Consider the following 24,433-nt stretch of genomic DNA (forward strand, 5'->3'; position numbering starts at 1 on the left):
TATCAGGATAGGCCAATCAGACGAATAGGAGGGCAGGTCTTAGAAATTGGATCACTGGAATTTAGTTTTAATTGGCCCAGGTTTAAAAATAACCCTATGTGATCTCTGTCTCCAACAGGATACATCATGTATCTCAAATTCATGGTTGTGAAAGAATGAATAATATTGTCACAGTTCATAAAAAGATAGCTTTATTGCACAAGGTGTTGAGTACTCTTTTTCTGTTTTTGTTTGTTTTCATAGAAAAGAAAATGTAGAGTTAAACACAAGCAATTGCAAATTGAAGCAACGTTTTCCCCATAAAAGTTTAAGGAACAACCTCTGCAATTTTAAAATGTTTTAATTAACCCCCTTTTTAAATTGTTCAATTCACTGTTCTCCCTTTTTTCTTTTTATAACCAGCAAAATTTTCGGAACATGCAATGCTGCTGTCCTCCCTCCAAAAAGTGGGATAATAATAAAAAAAAAGGCAAACTCTAAATAAAGCAACCTGTGACAAAGTAAAAAAAAAAAAAAAGAAGAAGAAAAGAAACTAAAGCGAAAAATATATTCAAAAATTAATATTAAAAAAAAAGGAGACAATGCAACCAAATGTCCTGTAAAAAAAGAAATCAATATTGTTAACTATGCATGGTCCACTCTGACGTGTTTCAACTGGTCCATAAATGAAGATAAAGCAGTGTCTGTATAATTCTATAGTTTTTTCATTAAGTCCTCTTCTGTTTCATTACAATAACTTCAGTTCAAAGTTTACATTGTGCCCTGGTTTCTAGTGAAGATGTCGAAAATAGTACTCATTTATACAAAACACTTTCCTATGTACACAAGTCTTCTATTATGGAGTAGAAATTATGTTGTATAGGTGGGCGAGGGGTACAGTGGGGAGGGGGGATCTGATTGGTTGAGCAGATGTGGAAAAGGTTGGGGAAGTATCACATGTGAAGTTTGAGCCTTATCAATGCAGATTGTGTCAGTTTGAAAAGGATGCTGTTGCATTTTTAAGGAAATAATCCACCATCAATCAGTCATTAGTCATTTTAAATACAGCCAGATGTTTAGTTCAGCTGCAGTTATCATGTTCAGTGAGAAATTGACCGTAGTGTAAAGCATTTGTTAGCAATTAGCTTCAAAAGCAAATAGTCTGTTCTGGTCTTTGATCTAATATGAGGTTATCCTCTCAGCTGAATATTGGATCTTACATTAGAGCTGTGAAGGGCCAACATCTGGAATTATTTAGGCTGAGTGGAATTAAATACAGCAAAATTACACAATTACATATTGATAGAATAAATAAACAGTACTTCCAAAATACCTTAAAGGAACAGTTCAACATTTTGGGAATTGCTGAAATTCACACAAATTATCTCTTGTTTGCTTAATCTGTACAAAAAGGCTCACTGGGCCTTTTGTAAAACAATGTCATGAAAGATGCTCCATACTAATGTTCTGTGTAGCTATCCTGGGACGTAAGGAAACATTTAATATTGTCATGCAGATGATAACAATGTTGTATGCACTGTAAAATCTGAAAAAGTTACTTTACTTCAAAAACCAAGGAAACTTACCTCAAAATTACTGAAGTAGACTAATAACTTCGGGTTGTTAGAACTGGTTAGCTTGACAACTTATATTTTCTTTACTTGCTAATTCGGAGGTAATCGACTTTTCCTGTTGACCTTTAAAATGGACAGTGTACAAGCTCAAATATACCGTTCTCTAGCATGGAAAATGGTACACTGTCAATTGTAAACGCTGTCTTTACGTAAGAAACAGTCAGAAAAACAAATATCTCAGATCACATGTAAGTTGCACAAGTTGAAAATCTTGAACAAGTTAAAATTATAAGTCCACTGGTAATTTTGAGAAAAATCGGTTCCCTCGATTTAGAACAATCTTTTCAGACTGAACAGTGTAGACAGGCATCAATTTGATCAAAAGAGGAATTTAACCTGTTTAATATGCCTGCAGCCAAAACAAAGTTGACGTGAAAAACGAGAAGACATTTATATAAAAAAAAATAGCGCTTTCAAAAAGATGATAATATGAAACCATGGTAACCAAAGGTGTGACATTTATCTTTATTGGAGAGTTATGAAAGTGTATCGATCTCATCTCACTATTTTCCCAAAATGCTGAACTCTTGTTTAGAATGTTACACACTGTGGACATTGACAGTAAAACTGTGAAAATATCAGATGGTGGACGTTTCCTTAAACGTACACGTTAGATCGAGCAAACTGACAGCAGATCTGCATTTTAAAATAGAGGCAACTTCACTGAAAATCGGGGAGGGGGGAAAGCAGGTTGGAAAGGAGTTTTATTTCATCGCTCCATCCAATATCCATACAACTGGAGTAAGGGAGCCTCTGTTTTTTGGTTGCTAACACAGGCCCGCCTCATTCCCAAACTCTTGTTTGTCTGAAAACACGACTCGAAAAACAGAAAGGCCAAAAGGAAAGGCATCGTAAGCATTAACAGTGAAGAGTAAAAATGAATTTCTCTCCTGTCTAGTTTGAAAATAAAAAGGGAGCATGAATACATCTATGAGCAGTTTTTTAAAAAGTTTTTACTGTGTGGTATGTTTTATTGGCCTGAAGTCCTGGAGTTTGGGGAGGACTCGCTATGACACAGATAAGAAACAGAAATACTTGTCGGTCTGTTTGCCTTCATTAGTTATAGTCAGTTAATGGCATTGAGTCTGTGAACACACCTTTGGAAGGTACAATACAACATTTTACAATAGGCTCACTTACTGTATAGGCTTGTCCTTGTTTTTACTGTTTTCTTTTTCAACACCACACTTTCTGCACTGAGCCATAGACCACAGTTAACCAGCGACACAATCTCACACTATATTTCGACTTTTACTGTGCTTTGTCCTTTTTCAGCCGCTTTACCTGCCGCGCAGGTGCTCGCAGCTGGAACATTTACAAAATCACAAGGGGGGTCACTGTATCATTCTTCAGACCGCAGTTTCACCATTTAACTTTCTTTCACACCATTTTCCTTTCTCGCCAAGATCTCCCATCCATGGTTGTGCTACCCGTTTAAGCTTCCCCTCGTATTGTTTTCTCTTCCTTCTCTTCTTGCAGTTTCTCACTCTGAGCGATTGTCTTGTGATCTTTTATATATATTTTCAATTAGAACGGCTTCTTATATTTCTCTGCTTTTTTCAATATTCATATATTTGCTATATATTTGAATAGAAATATATATGTACATACTTTTGAAAACAAACATATATCATAATCTTTTTTTCTATTGCGAGAGCCCTGATGTTACATTTTGCCATTTGCAAAACATTTGGAGCAACTCTTTTTTTTTGGAACGATCTTTGTTATGGGATTTAAGCTTTGGGAGAAGAAATGGGGGGGAAAAATAAAGTTTTAACAGATACAGTACCATGCATAAAGCTAAAATAAATTTCAGTGAGGTTGAGGGGACTTGAAAACACATCTTTTAGTTTTGAAGACCACTTATTTTCTGAAGAAATCTCTCTGCTATGTAAGCCCCCTCCCCGTTTCCCCGAACGCAACTGCAAACTCTGTCGACACTCGACCCCTTCGTCTATAATCTCAGTCATCGTCCGAAGATCTTTTCTTACAAATATGATTTTTTTTCCCCTTCTTGTATACATCTCAATAAAATTTGCTGTATGTTTGCAACTCGCCATGCGAGTTGTCATTGAACGTCAAATAGCATTTCTGCCTGTCTGTGCATATTAGACCTCTTCTCTCAGTCTGTCTGTCTTTGCAGCTAGCCGCGATGCTAGCAGTAGGTCACAGTGACACTGTATGGATATGATGGGGGACTGGGTGGGGGAAGGAGTGAAGGTGGGGAAGGATAGGGAGAGCGGAGTACAGGTAAATGGAGTTAAACGAAGAGTAATAGCATTCTGGCACCATGATGAGTCATAAAAAGGGGTCTCCTCCTTGTTTTTGTTCTGAGGCAGGAAAAGAGAGAAAAGAAAATCTTCCCTATTGTATGTAACTTCTCTCTCTCTGAACCCACTTCCTCTTCCCATTTAAGCAGTGCTGTCAATCACACTTAAAAACAAAGTTTCTAAACGCTGGACCAAATTAGGATCATAGCGTTACATCGTCAATCCCCCGTTCACAGGTACAAAATGAACAGTGTGTGTGTGGTGGGGGGTTCAGTTTTGACACAGACGTCTGCCCGAGAGGTCAGCATACTGATTGATTTTAAAAAGGTCCACTGTTGGTGTGTGCCTGCCACATGTATACATATATATATTTACACATATACACCCACACGCACACACACGCAGGCTTGTGAAGGTTTCTGTTACTTGGATCCATTCTAACGTTTTCTTAGTGCACATGAGATTATATTTCCATCGTCGGAAAACAAACAGAAAACTGACGGAAAACCCCCCCCCAAAAAAACAAGGTTGGATTCATCTTTTACTTGATGATGCTTGACATTTTTTCTTTTTTTTTATCTCCTCTGCATTGAGTCTGTTTTATAAAAGCATCAATTAAGACAACTATGCTGTGTCATCCATTGCATGTATAAGAAAAAATTCTCCACGTCTCAAAACTGGTATTGAGACGGCAGTCCTTGCGTTGCCTCTCAAGTATGAATCCGCGATGGAGTAACCTCTCAGAGCCAGTGTTAACACCAAGGTTGGTGGTTTATGCATACAGTAAAAGCATCCTGCCATGGCACGATGCTGTGATATGAGCTCTTCTTCCATCGGAGACCAGAAAAGTAACAGATTTAAAAACCTAAAAACCTCAAAACTCAAGCGACCTGGTTCATTCTACAACTGTCTTGATCCAGAAGACAAGACAGTGCACGTGGAAAGCATTTTGTGCATAAGTACTGAGTCCTTACCAGAAAATGAAAGTATGAAGTGAAACAGATAAATCATGTATAGTTTGGCAAGTGATTTCCAGGGTGATGAAATAAGAGAGAGAGAAAGATGACACAATAATAATAGAAAGCAATCAGGCAGAAAGAAAGGCAAACCCCTGTGCTGTGGAGACCCAACTCTGACCCCTTCCTACAGTAGTGTCAATGGGAACCCAACCAGCCCCCTGCAGCCTGGCACAGCGCAGGCACTGACGGGTCAGCTGTGCATGTGTGTGTTCCTAACCCCATTTTTCCATAGAGGCTCCAGGCAAGCGCTGGCTCGACCAGCATTAAGAGTTACAGTGACAGGCCGCAGTGATGGCAGGCTACACCAGCGTGTATGACTTGGAGTAGGCCCCCGCCTCCCTCCCTCCATCCCTCTGCTTCTGCAGTCTGCCTAAGCCCGAGGAGCTGCTCTCCAGGAGAGAGTCTCTGGATCCTCCCATCTTGGAGGAGGATGAGGAGGCACCTCCAGGAGTCCCTCCTGTGGCTCCTGCTACCCCACCTCCACCGGAGGATGATGACGCCCCAGCAGCTGCAGCGGTAGCAGCAGCGGCTGCCGCTGCACTCTGGGCCACTGAGGCAGAGGAGCCGGGCATGGTGAGAGTCCTCTGAGGGAGTGTGGAGCTGCTAGAGCTAGCAGACACTCCTCCACTCCCACTACCTCCACCACCAGCTCCTCCAGAGGAAGCCCCGGAGGAAGTGAGGTTGGACAGGCCAGAGTGGCCCATGCTTAGGGCCTGCTGCTTTGCAGAGTCCATAGTCACATGACGGCCCTGGGTGTGGTATGCCCGCTGGGCGAGGCCACGAATAGAGGCTTCACGTGGTGGAACCACTGGACATGGGTCATGATGCTCCGACTGCTTTCGGAAGAAGGGATCTGACTTCATGTAGAGGGGTAGGTTGCAGTAGTCACCTGGAGGAGGAAATGTCAACATTTGTGTTAATCATAAAAGGTTTTACATTGTGCATTTTAATCAACTTTACAGTTAATTGTATTAACAATTAAAGATAAGCACTGATTACTGATTTACGGTAAATCATTGTATCTTCAGCTTTCCAATGTAGTTTTTTCTATTCTGCTGCTATCTCAAGTTGATAGTAAACATTTAATTAAGTCTGATTCAGATATCTACAATGCCAAGTTGAAAGTAATTAAGAACAGGAAGCCACTCACTCTTGGCGCGGTGTGGAATGGGCACAGCTACATTCTTGCCACGATCATAGTCCTGGGGTTTGGGCGGCGAGGCAGTGAAACGGCAGATACCGGGCTCTGACGGCGTGCTCATGGACGTCATGCTGTCTGCATTGTCATTGGTACCTGTGGTCATCTGATCCGATGAGCTGTCAGAGATAAAGCACTCAGTAATCTCAAACTTGGCATGCTGCAGGTGTTCCTCTAGCTTGGCATGCTCGTATGCTCTTGCCAGCTCCTCGTAGGTGGACGAGGCGCTCTCTGTCGACACCATGCTGTTGCGACCCTTATCTATGGAAGGGAAAAGAGAGGAAATAAGGATGAGTACATATCCTCCTGTTTTACACAGGATTCTTGTGCCTTTTCTCATCTCTGCATACTACTGGCTGTAAGTGTCATTTCATCCATGTGCCAACCTGTGTCCTGTGAGAGGCTGGCACTGTAGCTGTCGCTCTCTGTGACAGTGATGCCGTGCTGGGAGCCAACTGTGCGCCAGTCTGAGGTGAGAGTGCGGGCTGGCGTGGAGGCCTGGCACTTGGTCAGAGTCCACTGACTGGAGTAGCGGTTCCTGATGCTATGGGCCGACTTGACACTCTTCCTCGACACCGGGTCTGGTGGTAAACGGATGAGGAAATAAGAGGTCAAAGACAGGGAGACGTAGCAGTTGCAACAAAACAGACTCAACTTCACATCCCTTACAATGAAAGCTTTCAGAAAGAACTTACTCGTCCCTGGTCTGATGTCTGACATGTCGATCAAAGGGCCGGTGTTCTGGATGAGGGCCGGATGATGGACAGACACACCTGTGCAGAAGCTCTGAGGGTTCCCAGTTTGGTTAAACTCTGTATCGGTCACAGGGATAGTGGCTTTGTCCTCACCTGTGGGAGACAGAACAAGTATTTCAGAAATACAACTTTAACCCTAATGCCTTCCCAATTTTCATGATGCATTTAAGAGAAAGACGGTTCGATCCGATGCTCATGCAGAGACACACAAACACACACAACAACTCCCTCTGTCTGTCTCTCTCGCTTCCTCTCACCAATTTGCTTGATGCCTTCTTTGTCTTCGATCAGCAGCTGCACTCTGGGGATGTCGATGTGTAACCGTGGGCCCTGAGGAGGCCCCTTCACCGGGGTGTCAAAGCTCCGGTTGTTTTTACTAAACCAGTGATACAAGACAAACATTCACAGTTTTAGAAAACTATTGCAAAGTGAAGATCTGTGAAATTATCTTGAGACAAATATATAACATTTCAGACTTTCCGTGTAGGAACAGCAGTCTCACCTTATCAGCATCTCTGCCAGACTTTTGGCATCTAAAGAGAGAAGTGAACATAACAGATTACTTTTTCCTGATAAACAAACCAATCCCTCAAAATAAATTAAACTCTTGAGACTTCATTCATGGTCCCCTCTGCATTCTACTTTGTTCTTCTTGCCAGTTCATTCCTACCACCTGGCTCCTACTCCTTTCAATTTTTTTCCTTACCTCTTAGTCTCTTCAGCCTCTTTTCCTTGCGTTTCTTGCGAATGATGAAGAGCAGTGCGACACAGAGGGTGACCAAGATCACAGGACAGCCGATAGAAAACAGCTTCTTGACATCGTCGTTCTTTTCCAGAGGAGATTTGATTGGAGGTATTGTGCCTAGATGCACCCAGGAAGAGATTAGTCACTGCTACTCTCAACACCCAACAACATTCAATATTTGTATTGATTTAATCATCAGAAGTAACATATATCATTCATCCAAAACTGAATGTCAAAGAGTCTCCTACTCACTTCCATCATAGTCCAGTGTTGCAAACTGGGAGCTCTGGTTGCCACAGCCGGCGCTGTTACAGGCTTTCATCTTCAGCTCGTACCAGGTGGCCTCACGCAGCTCTGCCAGGAACACATCTGTGGTGGCATTGGTGCGTACATTCTGCCACGCCCATGTACCTGCAAGTTCACATACAAACACTGAGTCTCTAATGGCTTTTCGTATTCTTACTGGATCCCATGAAAAGAAAAGGAAAGTTAGTTCAGTACGCATTCTTTTGATCAAACATCAGTTCTCCCCGATTCATTTGTTGTACAATATCTCAAGATATCACTCACCTTTTGGTCTGAACTCCAGTGTGACTGCGCTGATTGGACAGCCTCCACTGGCCCAGCCCTGCAGGTTGAGTCGGGCGTGGCTGGAGTTAATGTGGGTGAAGACAGGCTGGTCCTTGTTAAACTGCGGTTCTGTAGAAAAGACAAGATAATCAAGTAATTTTACAATTGTTCATATTTTTAAAGGATTGCATGTGTTGTGTTATAGAATAGGTAACTGGGGAACCTAAGGCAACATGGGCAGGCCTGCATGTGATTCAACAACATCAGTACCTGGCGAGCTACTTATCTTGGCAACAGATAACTTCTCCACCCTGGTGTTTCCAAGTGGTGTCATTATTAGCGCTGCTGTCTCAAAGACAACTTGATAGTTTCGGTTTTTCTCAGAGTTGCAAATAACAACAATTCGGTGGGACAATTAAAAGGTGCGTTAATATAAACATTTAGCCTGTAACAGAAATGTCAAAGCAGAGAGAATTGGTGCCAGGCTGCCCACCTGACTGGATCACCAGATAACCTTTCCTATCCAGAGATTTCATGCCCAGAATTTAATTGCTGAATTCTTCACTGTACATTTAAACCTTCATTGTTGACGACAGTGCAGAGACATCTCACATGTGAGCAAAACACCTATTCTGTCCTACAAAAATGGACGTCCATTTTTCTTTTGGGAAAATATGTATCTAATGTTTTCTTTTGATGTTTACTATGCCACACGCATTTCCTTCACCCTCCGTTCCAGGCATCTCACCTCTCCCGTGGGTCTTTGCCTCGATGATCTCACTGATGCGTCCCGCTCCGACGCTGTTCTTTGCAGCCAGCTTCACTTTGTACCAGGTACCGCAGCGCAGGTTGTCCAGTTTGAAGGAGCGCTCAGTGGAACTGATGAAAACGTCTTTCCATTCCTCTGTGTTGTCCACAGAGTATTGCAGCACAAAGCCTACACACACACACAAACACACAAACAGAACACGCAGTATTATATATACATTAGAATTATTTTCTTGCTTCATTACACGATTCCCTGTTTTGTTCACAGTTAAAATGAGGAGCTCCTTGCACTGCTCAGCTTTGAACATTAGTACCGCTGCTCTCCACGAGGTGGCAGTGTCAGACTGTGCTGCTCTCTCTTCGATCAGCCCCCCTGATTGGAGGACGCTCTAGCTGCTCCCTGTCTGTGCTGCCATTAGTTACCTACAAACCCCAAGACTGGGATGGCGCTGACTAAGCATCTATGTAAATGAGGGTATGCAATGTGGTGACTGTTTTTATAATCAGCTGCCTCGGAGAGCCAACTCCCTGCTGCTCTGAGACACTTTACATCTAATCCTCCAACTCTGTCTGTCTTTCCTTCTGCCTGCATATCATTATGTGCATGTGAGCATCTCCGTCTCTGCTTCTTTGTACTCTTCCTGCCATCTTTGTTTCCCCTCCCTCTCTCTCTAGCAGATGGTGCGATAGAGTCCAAAACAGTAGAGGGGTTAACATGTGCAGATCCTGCAGTGTTTGTTTATAAGTTTCACCGTCAACCTGTTTATAGAGGAGGCAGAACACAACAGAAGGTAGAGGAGAACAGTATAGAGCAGCACAATGACGGACTACTGTAGAACAGATTAAATGTGACATTGATTCTTACTGCAGGATTCATTTGTCTGTTTATTCACGTTAACCTTATCTGCACACAACCAGCTGAGATCTTTATTCATGAAAATATGCTGACATGTGGCTAAAGCCACTGCAGCTGTAATGCAAAAATACATGCTTGAAGATATACAGAAGCTTCCTGGATGTATGAGACACTGACAGATGTGTGTTATTCCTGCCTGGTGGCCCATCGTTGTTTGAATACAAAGCTGCACACGCAACACGCTGGTTGCCCCAAAGTTTATTTCACCTCCATGCAAATTATTGTCTTTCTCTCGGTTTTTCCCGGCAGAGTGCTCATCCACATGCAAAACACAGAAATAACTTTTTGTCACGGCTTTGGCAGCTTCACAAACTGGGAAACTGTTTGAGAGAACATTATTCCATACATCCAAGAAGCCCAATCGTCAGCTGACTCACTCCAGGCTGTGTCTGAGGGCCTGCCACGCACCGCTTGTGAGATTCCATATGAAACAGACAGCGAACCCTAACTGTGACTTGTGCAACCTCAAGACAGGGAGGAAGGGTAGAAAAAGGGTGTAAATGTATGTGCATTGCAGTGTGTTCTGTGAATTAGCAATAAAAACAGTTGTTCGCAAAATGGTTCTTAGAACAGTGTGGGACGATAACTCATTCTGAGCGCATCACATCAGAATCATCACACACCAAAGGCCTAACGTCAAAAACAGTCTCACAATCATTCAGATCTCAAGTCTGACTTAAAATGACACTTAAGTAGTTTCATTTTGATTTCGTATTGATCTTATCTCTTATCAAAGGTTAGACTTGACGTAAGTGGTTTCCTGCCGGTAGGGGATTAGTGATTTGCAACATGTATACATCCAAGCCTGTGGGGAACTTTGCATGAACTTAATGACCAACGTGTAGCGGCGACACTTTCTTCAACGCATGTTACCAAAAGTATTAAAGTGCAGTAAAATACAACATATAATGGCGTCGGTTATCTCATGTTTCATTTAGATACCATGGAGGCTGCACTGCTGAGTAAAACTGTGTGTACATCTGCCAAAGAGACATCATATTGTGAAGATTTTGGTTCACTTTTGGCGTCTTGCGCTGGGACTACTTTGAGGTTGGAAACTAGACGTCTCGACTAGGAAATTTCGATCCTTGATGTTGTCTGAACAGCAGCAGGTCCTCTGAATAATTTGAGTTACCTGGCTTCAGTCTCTTCTACCATGATTGTGATCTAGCTTTCTGAACCGCTTCATTTTCTCTTTTGGTCGATGCTTATTCCAGACCGTATTTTTTACAACAGGGAAATCACAGGGCAGGTATATAAGTTACAAATGAAGATTCTCAGAACCTGCTTAAGCTTTTCATGCTCAGCAGCTTTTATGAATCGAATATGAGCACACTGTCAGATATGATCTTGGTTATAGTACGTGGATCAAGTATAAATGTAAGAACATTTTCATAAGTGAGGTTTCTGGTGTTTGAGAGTCTGCTAAAGCTACAATGGGAGTCAGACAGATGCCCCTGCAGCACACTCACGCTTGCAAACAGCATCAACAAAGCAAAGGGATTGAAACCACATCTGCATGCCTATTAAGCCAACACACCTTCACAGCTTCTTCATAAAGAAACCACCAACAATCAGATAATCAAACAGACACATGGGTAAGAGGAGAACCGAAAACCAGATGGCAAATCAATATACTAATAGATCAGTATGCACACTAACAATGGTGAAGGTGAAAGAAAGACGGACAGAGGGTAAACTCAGATCAGAAGTCACAGGGACTTTTTTTTGTATTCATTCACATTCTATATATGAACCCATGTTGGTAACCTCAAGCTAAATCCTGTAAAGTCTCAGCTTTACATCAAACACGGAAGGACAGACAGGAAGATGGCATTGTTGTGCAGGGCCACACGTACCTCTGATGGAGCTGCCTCCGTTGTCTCCTGGTATCCAGGCCAGTGTAATGGAGGAGGTGGAGGTGGTGGAGACGGTCAGGCGAGGCTGGTCTGGAGGGACTGAGGAAGAGACCCAAAGAGTTTAGCGCACAATAATACCTGTACTTGCATAAAAGATTCTTTTTGAATCAATGGAAAACTCAATGTGTAAAAAGTCAACCATTTTTTATGATAAAAAATGAATTAGACTAAAAAGTATTTGAATTCTGCTGTCATGATTGCTATTTTCCTACCTTGCACCAAGAGGTTGACTATGATGGTGTCAAAGCCCAGCGTGTTGGTGGCCGTGCAGGTGTAGTAACCCGAGTCTTCAGCTTTGACAGAGCGCAGCACCAGTGTCCCATTGGACAGGATGAGACGCTGTCCATCGAGAGACACGGGGATGGCTGTGTCCTCACTAACAGGGAGGAAAAGAGGGCATCATAAGGTTTTTGATAAAAGGCGATTCATTTTGTTTCTCCTGAAATCACAAGCTTTACTATTCACTCTTAACGGGTAACACCTTAACCTCCACATTTGTTGGCAGGATTCTCACCTGTCTTTGGTCCACTTTATGGTAGGTGTAGGTTCTCCTACTGAGCTACAGGGCAGTCGCACTTCCTTCATCCAAGGAGTGGTCACCGTGCCCCCGAATGACAGGATCTTAGCCGGAGCTGGTGGAGAATGAAGAGTAAAAGCGTAATGGAGAGAGAGAAATAGAAGAAAGACCACTGGCACACACACAAAAAAGGCAATAGCCTAATTAATATCTACCAATTAGTTAATCTCGCCTTTGTCAAATAAACAATTTCCAAACACGATAATGAAATGCTGTAAAGATCCCAGAATGTGTCGAATCAATACAGAAATGTGATGCTTGATAAGCAATATATACATTGATTTGTTTTCCATTTGGGAGTCTTTCAATACATTTGATTTACTGGTAGAGAGAGAGAGAGAGCAGTGCATTCACCGTGAGTCACACCTGGCCGAAAAGAAATCTGTGTTAAAAGCAACATTGTCCGGCAAAGAATAGCATATGAATAATAATATGGAATGGGGCAAAGAGTGAGCAGAGAGGATTTGAAAAAATATCCGTACATCCAGGCACACAACCCTCTTATTCTCCGTCACTCCCCCACCCGCTCTCTCTCGCTTCCTTTCTCAAGCTTGGCGTCTTAATGCTGGCACTCTAGTGCACTTATGTTAAGGTTGAATGAAGTATTGAGTGGGCAAGCCTGGAGGACACTGCCTTTTACAGCTGCCGATCAGCTGACGCACCCACCCGTACGGGCGTGCACGCATACACTCGCAAACCTTTGCAGCCAGCAGTCAAAAGAAGGGAATAGCTACAGAAAAGGATAAGATGGTGGAAAGTGCACTCTATTCATTCTCACTCCTTTATCCTTCCTGTCTTTTAATCCAAAGGCTATTGATTTAACCGCCCTCTTCATTTTCTTAAACACTCAGCCTCTCTATTGTCTTGAGTATTTGTTAGCTCTGCTCCTGTCGTGTCATTTTCTCTTCTCTGCCCACCCCCTTCACCTGCCATCCACTCTTTGGCTCAGCCTCCTATCATTTCCCTGATGCGGGCCAGTTTATCTGGTGGCCTCCTGAACTCTGAAATCAATAGTGCCTGCCGCTCTGTTGCGTGAAGTCAAACAGGTGAGGTTTAAAAAAATAAAATGGGAAGGATTATATAGAGCAAGTGAAAGAGCAAGAGGGAGAATATTCACATGGTTCACAGCGAAGAGGAATGTAGAGCAAAACATCTTTAGAAAGATGTACTTTTAGTTCAAGGCATTGTCATTAAGTGGCTTAAAGAGGAATACTATTCTAGTGGCAGTTATGCAAGTTCTTATAAGAAAGTGTTGGCAAAGAAAGATTTTGAAATGCTCAACTGCCTCAGTGCCAGACTTTTGAAGACTGTATTTGAAGGAAAGAGAGTGTGAGAAAACACATATTCTAACACAAAGTAGCAGCTCCAGCAGTTCCAGTTTTCCATATATTGACGAGATAAACAACATGCTAGGGCACCTTATGACATGGCTGCATATAAGAGTGTTCATTTTCATTGGTAATATAAACAGCTTGCAATCTAGGGGGCTCAAACCACTTGCTCACAAAGACTTCTATCAAATATAAATCACCTGAATGGGAAATTAAAGTGGTAAGTACAATGTAGTTGTTACAACTCATTCCAAACACAAACACCACATAAAATAAAAACAGATGAATTTCACAATGAGCGCCATCATACTGCTGTGATGCCATCTAAGTTTGCATCGTTGAGTAAAGCTTTGTGGATCTTGCTCAAGTCTGTGACCATTTAATAGTCACTTTCCTGTGTTCTGATAGTAGCGACTAATGCTGGCTCAATCAGAAATGAAGAGTGGGCTGCAGATATCTGGTAACCTCACCTGGTAACTTTCTCCACCTTCACCAGATTATTTTCATTTTTAATGTTCTAGTCCTCAGCACAAACTGACACTTGATTTAACATTACTTGAGTCAATTTATCACATTTCAACTCCCTCTGGAGACTCAAAAGTTTGTATACAACGTTTTCATATACATTTACAGTAGTACGCTTTAACACCTATAAACAGACTGTATTAAAGTCATTGCTCCTCAAATATTGATCAGTTTTAACCATGATTTAACCAAGACTCTTTTTTTTTACTTGCAAACTTCCAAAACCATGTTTTGCCGGGCGTCCAACCTCTATACTGTATGTCTCTTGTCATAAATATCCCTTTCATACTCAAGGACTCACCCTTGGCTGCTGGCTCCACAGTGACCTTGTCGCTGAAGTTGCCCCGGCCAGCGGTGGTGACGGCTGCAGCCCAGATCAGGTACTGCTGCCGGTGATTAAGGTGAGTGATTCGGTAGAACAGCAGCTCTGGATTCGCTTCATATTCGCTGGGCAGCTGGGGAGAGCCGCGAGTGGAAAAGGAATAAGTTAATACTGGAGGATGAACATGTCACATGATATTCCTTAAATATTAAGGGAAAATAAATGTTTCATATCCACTTTGGCCTAAATACTTTCACTTGTAACATTTTGTTGAAACAAGAAGTTTATTCTAAAGGCAAAAGAACACATAAAATATAGACATTTTGGACAGTTATATTCACCTAGGAATGACACATTTAAAGAATTTAAGTAACAAATATCATGTGACCGAGTCTGCTTTGCATTACACATGCTGAGGGGCATAACGTAAAATCTGGGGGATGCCAAAGACAAGATCATTTTGTCACTTTACTGGAGAGGAGGACATAATGTGAAGGACTGACTGAACATCATTCTAATGTGAACCAAGCTCTATATTCTCTCCTGGAGTTAGCACTACGGGAATAAAGCTGCAGAGGGTTCTGGGGCATAATATATTATATTACATTACATCATATTATGATATGATATGCCGAAAAGGCCGTGTGGAAGGATGGAGCTGGAGGAGAGAGAGAGACAGAGAGAGAGAAGAAGAGACAAGAGGGTTGAATTGGGGGGGAGTGAAGCCCACTCCCTCTCCTCCTCTGTTCTCCTCAGGGAGGGCAAACAGAGATATGAGACAGAGAAAGACAATGGGGGACAGACAAATGAGTCAGTCAGAGATATCATGAACAGTCGTACACTAATGAGGCCTATCTACTGCAGGCAGGAGGGGAGGAGAGGAGAGGAGAGGAGAGGAGAGGATGGAAAGGAAAGGAAAGGAAAGGAAAGGAAAGGAAAGGAAAGGAAAGGAAAGGAAAGGAAAGGAAAGGAAAGGAAAGGAAAGGAAAAAGGCACAAAGACACAAAGACACAAATATACAGACACACACAGATCCAGTGGCATACATGACCTGGAGGTGGATGTGTAATTGCAGTGTGTTTAACCCAGCCATGTGTCTGCTATCTAGACGTATATGCATCACTGTCCCCTCAACACACACGCACAACACTCACACACACACAAACACAACACACACACACAAACACAACACACACAACACACACACACACCCTCTCAGCAGTTCTGTCTGTTACTGAGCTTCCGTACTCTGATCTCAACTATGAACATGAAAAAAACAAAAACACGATCACAAATTTAACACACACGTGCTCTGAAAGGTGGCACCTAACATTCATCATCGTCCTGTAAATCACATGTTTTACTCCAGCGTGACACTGACTTGTGTCTCTGACTGACAGGCGCCGCACACAGATGAAATAGGGACGGCGATACGAGTGTCAAATGATTTGAAGAGTCTTTAAACGCAGCAGACCTGCAAAAAACCTGGCGAAGACACTGCAGCATAGCCTGAGCCTGCTGGGTTGTTGTCTGCAGAACGGTTTATTCTGGCCAAATAGATTCGAGTATTCATGTTGTTTTTCACATTTATGAGCAGGCCGTCATGGAGGAATCCACTGGGCTTTTTATTGCTTCCCTGTGTTCCCTGTTCATCATCCATTCCTCTTGTCTCCGTCCTTTTTCTATATTTTCCTCCCCGCCTATCCTTTTACCACACTGCGCCATCCTTTCCTTCTCCTCCTGCCATCACTCTTTATCCATCTCTTCATTTCCCCATCCCTCTGTCATCTGCGGGCCTTGCTTTTTCCTTCCATCTATCCACCAGGACCCCCCTCTGTTTTACATCCACTGCATCCCCCCCCCCCCCGCCTAACTCTCACGTACATCAACGTCCTCTTCTGTTCTCTATACTCTCCACTGCAGGCAGATGTATGGATGGATGGATGGATGGATGCATGGATGAATGGCTGGGTGGGTGGGTAGATGTTGGGAGGAAGGAAGGGAGGGAGGGAGGGAGGGAGGAGTGACAGAGTGTGTGTTGCTGTAACGGATATTAAAATATTCCTCCGGCGTGGAGATAGCGGTGATCCGGGGAACGATAGAGCGAGATAATGAAAAGAGGAACAAAAGTACTCCCCGCGCGTTGTGTCTGACCCCCCCATCCCTCCTTCCTTCTCTCCAGTTGCACTCATTTACATAGTAATCATCCTGAACTCTGCATGGGGGCTTCAGAGGGAGAAAGAGCGAGTGAAAGAGATAGATAGATAGATAGATAGATAGATAGATAGATAGATAGATAGATAGATAGATAGATAGATAGATAGATAGATAGATAGATAGATAGACAGATAAAACATGAGTTGCATATATACATGCACCTCTATACGCATGGTGTGATACATTTATGAGTGTGTGCGAGTGTGCGTGCGTGTGTGTCTGTGCGTAAGCGAGAGTGTGTGTTTGCTGTCGGCTTGTTTTCTGCCCTCGTTGATGAACAGATGAGGTTGTCCTGGCAACGTGATGAGACGCAGATATGCAAATGGGGCTGGAGGGTGAGCTTGCACGCACACACACTGCGGTATGAGGAGAGCTCATTTTCACACACACATCTCACCAAGACTGCAGCACTAGACCACACACGCAAACACACACACACACACAAACGGATACATACACATATCCACAAACACACAAGTGCAGAACGTCGTCATAATTGCATCAATTTTCATTTATATTAGCATCGTGTGTGTAACAAGAGATATATGCTGCATTAGGGAAAAGGATCCTCTTTGGTGTCGGCCATGTTTGGATGCTCCTCTTCCCCCACTTTTACCTCTTTCCTGAAACTCACCGCACCCCTCTCATAACTCACCGGTTGGCCTGACCCGGGGCTGGAGCAGTAGATGGTGTACTTGCGGATGATTCCATTCGGCTTGTGAGGGGGTAACCAGGACACCACGACACTGCTGGCGGAGGAGGGCACAGCTTTGATGCCAGCTGGGGGTCCGGGGTCTGAATCATAGAGGGGAGAGAAATGGAGGGCAAGAGAGTGAAGCGTGAACCAGTTTTCCTTTTTTTTTTTTCAGTGTGTACAGTAAACAGAGTTAATAGTGTTAAGCACGAACAGATCTGGGAGATTTGCCAATTTGTTGTTTTTTTGCCTTTTAAATTATTAAAACACAAGTGCTAAAAACATCCATGTGTTTCCACTAGACAGTTGATGAAGTGGTCGTTACTCCATATTTTCTCCTTTAATATATGAGGGGGGTGAGCTAACATGTTAAGTCTTATAGCAGCCATCCTAATTTTTGCTCATGATTTCAAGACAAATGTTTAGTTGAACAAACCAAAAAAAAAAAAAGGTGTCAAACGCCAGGTTCAGCATGTAATCATTACAACTTTCTCAGTTTTTCGGTACATTTAAACAGCTCTCTCCTTGTTACCATGATTCTGCTGTAGCAGTGATAAGAATAGAACAAAAATAAAAATGACAGAACAGAAAATGAGAGGTCCCTCCAAACCTAAAATATTTTCAACTCTACCACATGTATCATTTCAATATATCAATATCAATCAATCGTCATAGTCGTTATCAGGTAAATTAGCTTCCAATATTCAGCGTGAATGTTGACTAGGGCAGAAATTATTATCTGATCAACAGTACATTAAACTTTTTTCCGCATTTGACAAAACAAGTCATTTGATTTGGTTGGCTTGGGGAAATTGTAAAGGCCATGACATCTGATAGACTACACAATTAATTGATAAAATGATTGGCAGATTAATTAGTAATACAAATATTAAATTGTCTGGCACAGGCTCCCAACTAGTAACCTGTTAAACCTGCAATTCTTCATATCTAAGAAGCTGGAGAGAGGTTTTTCTTTTAATAAGTCAATGAAGATCTTTCTCTTCTGATTAAAATTTCTTCCCTAGAAGTACATAGTGCACCTTTAAGTGTATAGTAATCAGTGCTCCAACATGGATTCATGTTTACTGTTTTGTGTATTTGCTCTGATTAAAAATAAGATAAACATGTAATGTTTTCTTTCTTTTGGTGCAGCACAGATGATTATCAACACCTAGGAGGTCAGAAAACCGCAGAATTAGACATCAGGCATTAATTTAAAGTTAACACATTGTGTTAAATATTAAATCCACAAATTAACACATATTCAAAGGGACCAAATGAAGTTGCTCCTGGAGACAGCCTATAAAAGAACTGAATAATAGGTCTATGTCTTCCTCAGTGTCTACTGTATTATTGTCTTGATACAGAGGCAGAGAAAGGCGAGCTGAGAACTGCCTGTTTGCACAATTCCACAGCAAACACTTTTTTTTCCATATGCTGCAGACAGAACTGAGGGCAAAAGGGAAGGCAGAGACCCGGGAGAGACAGAGAACGTTGAACGTATGTGAAGAGGTTGCCCCTGGACACAGTGTCAACCCGCATCAGGGAAGAGGAGACACTCAACTTGCCCCTCGTGAACACACACACAGATTCACACACACATACACGCACACCCAAAGACGAGCTCAACACACATATTTGAAGACCTATCGCAGCAAGGCCAGCTCATAAAATGGAGATATAGTGAGAAAAGAGAGAATAAAGGCCTTTTCTCAAATGACACTTCTTAGAATGTGGCCCCCTCCTCTCTCTCTCTTTCTCTCTCTCTCTCCCTCATTTTCCTCATCTCCAGACGCTCGCCTCCTCCTCTGCCTGGCCCCAGGGAGGGAGAGGAGAGGCGGATACGGATGTAATCCACAGCCCGCCAGTGTAAGCACAAAATTAATTCTCTTTAAGCCACAAAGAATTAATCCCTCTCCTTGTGCTGGGTGCTGAGCTAGACTTGCACACAAACAATAGCGCATGTACACACACACGTGCGCGCACACCAACGCTAAGACACGGTACACATGTGCACACACACTTAACCCCTGCCAACACTTCCGCATATTCACACGCACAGACCCACACCCTGAGGCACCTTTTACCACACACACACACACACACACACACACACACACACACACACACACACACACACACACACACACTTTTTGGCTTCTTAATTCTCATTAGCACTGGTAATGGCACATCAGAGCACAAAGAGGTTTTAATCAGAAACCCTCAGCCTTACAAAGACCCCCTCTACACCCACTACAGCCTGAAACAAGGGCAAAAATAAACCCTGAACCTGCTCTGAAGGTGTGGTCAAAGCTAAATTCTTTTGATCTACTGAAATATGTACTCACAGTCTTCACGGGTTTGGATGTAGAGCACGTTGCTGCGGACTCCATCTCCAGCCTGGGTGTAGGCCAGCACCTGGATGCTGTAGTTGGTGAACTTCTCCAGGCCCCGGAGCTCCACCTGCTCCTTGATGGTTGTGATGTTTTGCATCTCGCCCCATTCTGAGACGCGAAAAAGAGAGTGACACAGAGATGTTCAGATTGAGGACCGAGATGTTAGAGGTCCCGCAGGTTTCAGATAAAGACGCGCTCAGCTCACCTCCGTCCGGGAAGACGGCCCAGAACACCACACGATATCCCTTCAATACACCATGCAGGGTCAGCCTGGGGGGTTCGGCCCATGTGATGACCGCTTCGTCCGATGTTACGGAAATGGCTCGCACGTTCTGAGGAGGCTGGCTGGGCACTGAAGACAAATAGACAGAGAGAGGAGAGCAACAATGAGATAAGTTATCAAACCATGCATCCCCAGTTATCTGACAAGTTTAATTTAAATAGAAAAAAGTCTATTAATTTATAAAAAGGTGCATCAAACCTCTCTGCTCCAACTCAAGGTTCTCTAATTTTTGGATGTCATCCTGATCAGCCTTGTGAACACAGTCTTGATGAACAGCTACAGTAAATTATCTGTTTTTTAGAGCAGGGATTTTTAATTCAATGAATGCTGAACTTTAATCAAATTTCTGTGGATGTTTAATGAGACTCTAAACTTTGATATCATATATGCATTTTAACTATTCTAAACCATTTTTTCAGGCTTTAAGTTGCTTATTCCACACTGACAATATCTCATATATCTTGTATTTTTTATGCCTTGAAACTTTGGGATCTGTTCCTCTATCATGTCAGGTTCTGTATGGTTGAAGGGTTTTGAAACCACCTGCAACAGTCAACTGAGCAAAAGTTCAAATCCACGACTCAACTTTTATAGGAAGCACCATTCCAACAAATGAATGTCCTCTGCATCACTGCAGGCAAACTTGCCCAAAATGTTGATATTTTTTGGATCTCCACCATAATTAAAGTAGCTATGCTGTTTCCTCTGTCTTCTGTATGTGGTGTGGAACATGATATCCAATACAATACCAATAAGAGTATTCTTTAAATTTGTAGAACCAAAGAGGTCAACTGTCTTCAATTTCCTGATTTCAAATTGTGGGATATAAAATCTTAGGATTGGATATAATGAGGTCAAATATCTTGGACTTTTTTATCGCGGGGCAAAAAGACAGATGACGATAATATGTATACAGTCAATGTCAGTGCTGTGAGATGTACGCACAACCCAAGTTCAGTATGTGTACAGATAGAATAAAGATGTCTCTGTCACTTCATACGCACATGGAGACTTCAGGTAGCTTTAAAAGACACCTTGAGAACAAAACTCAAAGAGAACTAGATATTGTGGTGCAAGTGGAATGTTTGTGGCTGCAGCAGTCAGGTGGTGTTTTAATGCTGTGAAGCAAGGGCTGCCATTGTCTCAAAAGCAGGACTGCATTGGCCGTCTTATTAATAAATAATTCAATAAACCCTCTCTAAAAAATCCTAGAAGGGATTTCCATATCAAACCTGAAGTGAGTAAACAGGCTAGCGATAGATAAAAAAGCTCATGACATGCATCCAGCCTGATGTATAGGACCATCTCTACAACCGCCATCTCTCTTTCTCTGTACAAGCCTCCTTCTGTCCCCGCCAGTCCAGGTGTCTCATCTATTGGCCACCGCTGACCATTAGTCTTTCAGGCTTTGAATAACGCGCACTGTTGACGATGAACAGAAGTCAACTTGTGAGAGAAGGAGGGGCAGGAAGAGAGGAAGAGAGGCGACTGAAAGACAGAGAGCAATGAAAGAGAGATCGGGCCAAGTCCACCAGGGAATTTCTCTGCAGCTGGTGGTGAGCGAGGAGTCGGGGAGGAGGACGGAGGAAGGGAGGGAGAGGAGAAAGGAGGATTAGAAGACTGAAACAGGGTTTTGCATGAATAAACCTGTAGGCTCCGAGTCTAAATAATTAGTCGGCAACAAAACACAGCCCAGTTCCTGTCTGCAGTCGCACCTTCGCAAGAGGAGAAATGAGGACTGAGAAGAAGGGGTGTGAAGAAAAAGGTGAGCTAAATGAGTACATAAGTTTTGGAAGAGAGGGCGGGGAACACAGGAACATAATGAAAGGCAGTTTTGGACTGGGGCTACAGGGGGGAGGAGACGGAGGGTGAGGGGGCAGAGGAAGAAGGGAGGAAGGGAGGAAGAGACTTAAAAGCAAGGGTAGCAAGGGAAGGGCAGAAAAAAAAGATGAAAAGAGGGGAGCGGAGAGACAATGCGCTCAGCTGTGGATAATTACAGCAGGAAGCTAGCAGAGGGAACGAGAGAGAGAGAGACAGACAGAGAGACAAGCTAATTATAATTATTTTTAGTATGCTTGTTGTTATCACTATTATCATAATGGCCATCAATATCACTGTCGCCACGGTGACAGCCACAGGGAAGAACTGGAGGGCTCTGTCTGCTCTGGACCAATGGGGCTCAGCCAACTGTTCACTGGGTGGACAAGTTTGTATGTGACGTGTGTGTGTGCGTGTGCTTGTTTGTGTGTGTGTGTGTATGTGTGTGTGTGCGCACGCGTGTGTGTGTATGTGTACCTGATTGTATTCAGGCAAATGTGGATGATGTATGAAAAAGATGCTACATGTTTGCATGATGCAAGAATAAATGATAAAAGAAAGAACACTAGAAGGACAATTTTTAAGTTTTTTTTCTCCAGAGATTGTTTAACTGTAGTTATTGGTGTTTCTATGCTGATGTCTGTCAGCTAGTTCGAATTTATTTAGCTCCTTAGTGGCCAAAAGTCAATTAATGCAGCTCACTTGGAAAATTTAATTTAGCAGGAAATGAATAAATAATTGACTTTTGGAGCTGCCAATGCCTTGTAAATCATAGCCTTTGAAAGTCCAAGTGATCCTACTGCTTTATCACTACACACCCTCCGTATCTCCCACAAGACTACCTTTGGCCCCACACACTATCTTGCCTTTTCAAATCTTCAAGGACCAGATTTATATTAATTTATGATCACTTACGTTGGATAAAATATCTTCCACCTTTCAGCAAAACTAAATGATAAACAAACTCAGCCCACAACACTGACCAGTGTCTTCCACTATGGAGTTTGTGGAGGATATCGGTGGCTATCGAATGTTTAAGGCAAAATGTGATTGTCTTTGATTTAAAAAAGATATCCTGAATCTTGTTTAATCATGTACCATCATTTGGTAGAGGGTACACATAAAGTAAACTCTATAAATATTGCACCTTCACATAAATGCTGAATTTGTTGGCAAGGGACAAAACTTTCATATCCGAGGCACTCTGTTTTTTTTTTTTTTTTGTATTTGTGATCCATCTGTAGTCCATTTATAGTCTGAGTGGAACTGACTCATCACGTTAAAATGGGAAACAGCCTGCGTGGAGAGCGAAAGAAGCTGAAACCAATAGCCGAAATGCAATCTCAAAACTCATCTGCTTCCGTCAGAAAACTGTTTTTGATTTGTTACTGATTGATTCATTTTTTTTTTTTTTTTTATGTATCTGCATCAGCTCCATCTCCTTTCTGTGTCTCAAGCTGCTAATCAGATTGTGAACACACAGAAGTCTTTAGGCCCATTTATCTGTTATCCACTGTCCAGATCTTGAGCCCAGAGGCCCTAAAAAGCAGCAGAGGTGCCAAAACTATTTTCCTTGGAGAGCCAAACCTAAAATCTAAGGGTGGGACAAGGGCCTATTTTATTTTATCTATTCATCATTCTATCTTATTGTGAATATGCAAAATGCTGCTAGGATTCCAAGATCCGATAACTCCAACTTTTTCTTTGCAAATGTCACATTCCCTACCATGCACATAAAATTAGGGATCCTGGATGAAGTGCATTTTATCTCACAAAAAATAAAACAAACAATCTATAGTATATCTGTATTCATTTAATTCATTCTTTTATAACTAAAAACATTTGGGCCACTTTTGGCTAGATCGGCTTCAGACAACAGTCGATTGGTACTGAGATTGCTGAAATTGAAACCGGAAATTACATGAGATTTGTCTTCGGTTCAGAGCTTGACAGACGTGTGTAGTCAGGACAACATATGTTTTCCGAAAGATTTCTTAATACTGCAAGACTGGGAATTGTTGAACATTTTTGCTATTTTGCGACTACGGCACTTACCTGAATGAATAAAAACCTGGCACTCGTATTCCTATGATTGTCTCTCATTATGTGCATTTTCCTGCATACTCACAGCCAGAAGCAGTTTAAATATCCCTGAACACTGTTCAGGATTTGTGCAGCCTAGGAAAAGAAAAGTGCTTTTGTAGTTCATTCATTCATCTAGTCGCTCACTGAACATTTGGCTGATCTACCCGCCAGCCATCGGGATGCATGGTGGCATCTCCACATCAATCACCCTCTCTGCAGTACTGCTGAATATGCACTGTGTCTACGAGACCATGTGTGTCCTTGGTATTTGTTAAAAAGCATTTGGACTCCAGCAGCCCACATTCATTTGTGTTGAAAGAACAGAGAAAATGTAGTAATTTTAGGTTACAAAGCATGGCATGATTTGACACAGATCAGACAGCGAGGAGGCAGAAAGAACAATGGCAACAGA

At 42.5% G+C, this 24,433-nt stretch overlaps 1 protein-coding gene across 4 annotated transcripts in view; it reads right to left on the minus strand.

The window, feature by feature from the left end:
- Positions 1 to 168: 168 nt before the first annotated feature.
- Positions 169 to 24,433, minus strand: part of LOC119006323 (Down syndrome cell adhesion molecule-like protein 1 homolog) — a 112,314-nt gene continuing 88,049 nt past the window's right edge. For all 4 annotated transcript variants that reach the window (XM_037074957.1, XM_037074948.1, XM_037074938.1 and 1 more), the window contains 17 exons: positions 20,041 to 20,187; positions 19,788 to 19,943; positions 17,401 to 17,540; positions 14,508 to 14,661; positions 12,288 to 12,405; positions 11,986 to 12,149; positions 11,714 to 11,812; positions 8,919 to 9,107; positions 8,171 to 8,299; positions 7,853 to 8,011; positions 7,562 to 7,717; positions 7,358 to 7,388; positions 7,113 to 7,231; positions 6,796 to 6,948; positions 6,487 to 6,681; positions 6,053 to 6,361; positions 169 to 5,791 (listed from right to left, as the gene is read on the minus strand). In XM_037074957.1, coding sequence (XP_036930852.1) covers positions 5,202 to 5,791; positions 6,053 to 6,361; positions 6,487 to 6,681; positions 6,796 to 6,948; positions 7,113 to 7,231; positions 7,358 to 7,388; positions 7,562 to 7,717; positions 7,853 to 8,011; positions 8,171 to 8,299; positions 8,919 to 9,107; positions 11,714 to 11,812; positions 11,986 to 12,149; positions 12,288 to 12,405; positions 14,508 to 14,661; positions 17,401 to 17,540; positions 19,788 to 19,943; positions 20,041 to 20,187 — 3,008 coding nt within the window. In that variant the 3' untranslated portion in view covers positions 169 to 5,201. The remainder of the gene's footprint in view (positions 5,792 to 6,052; positions 6,362 to 6,486; positions 6,682 to 6,795; positions 6,949 to 7,112; positions 7,232 to 7,357; positions 7,389 to 7,561; positions 7,718 to 7,852; positions 8,012 to 8,170; positions 8,300 to 8,918; positions 9,108 to 11,713; positions 11,813 to 11,985; positions 12,150 to 12,287; positions 12,406 to 14,507; positions 14,662 to 17,400; positions 17,541 to 19,787; positions 19,944 to 20,040; positions 20,188 to 24,433) is intronic.

Source organism: Acanthopagrus latus, chromosome 2 (assembly GCF_904848185.1).
Source record: "Acanthopagrus latus isolate v.2019 chromosome 2, fAcaLat1.1, whole genome shotgun sequence".
Taxonomy (NCBI): Eukaryota; Metazoa; Chordata; class Actinopteri; order Spariformes; family Sparidae; genus Acanthopagrus; species Acanthopagrus latus.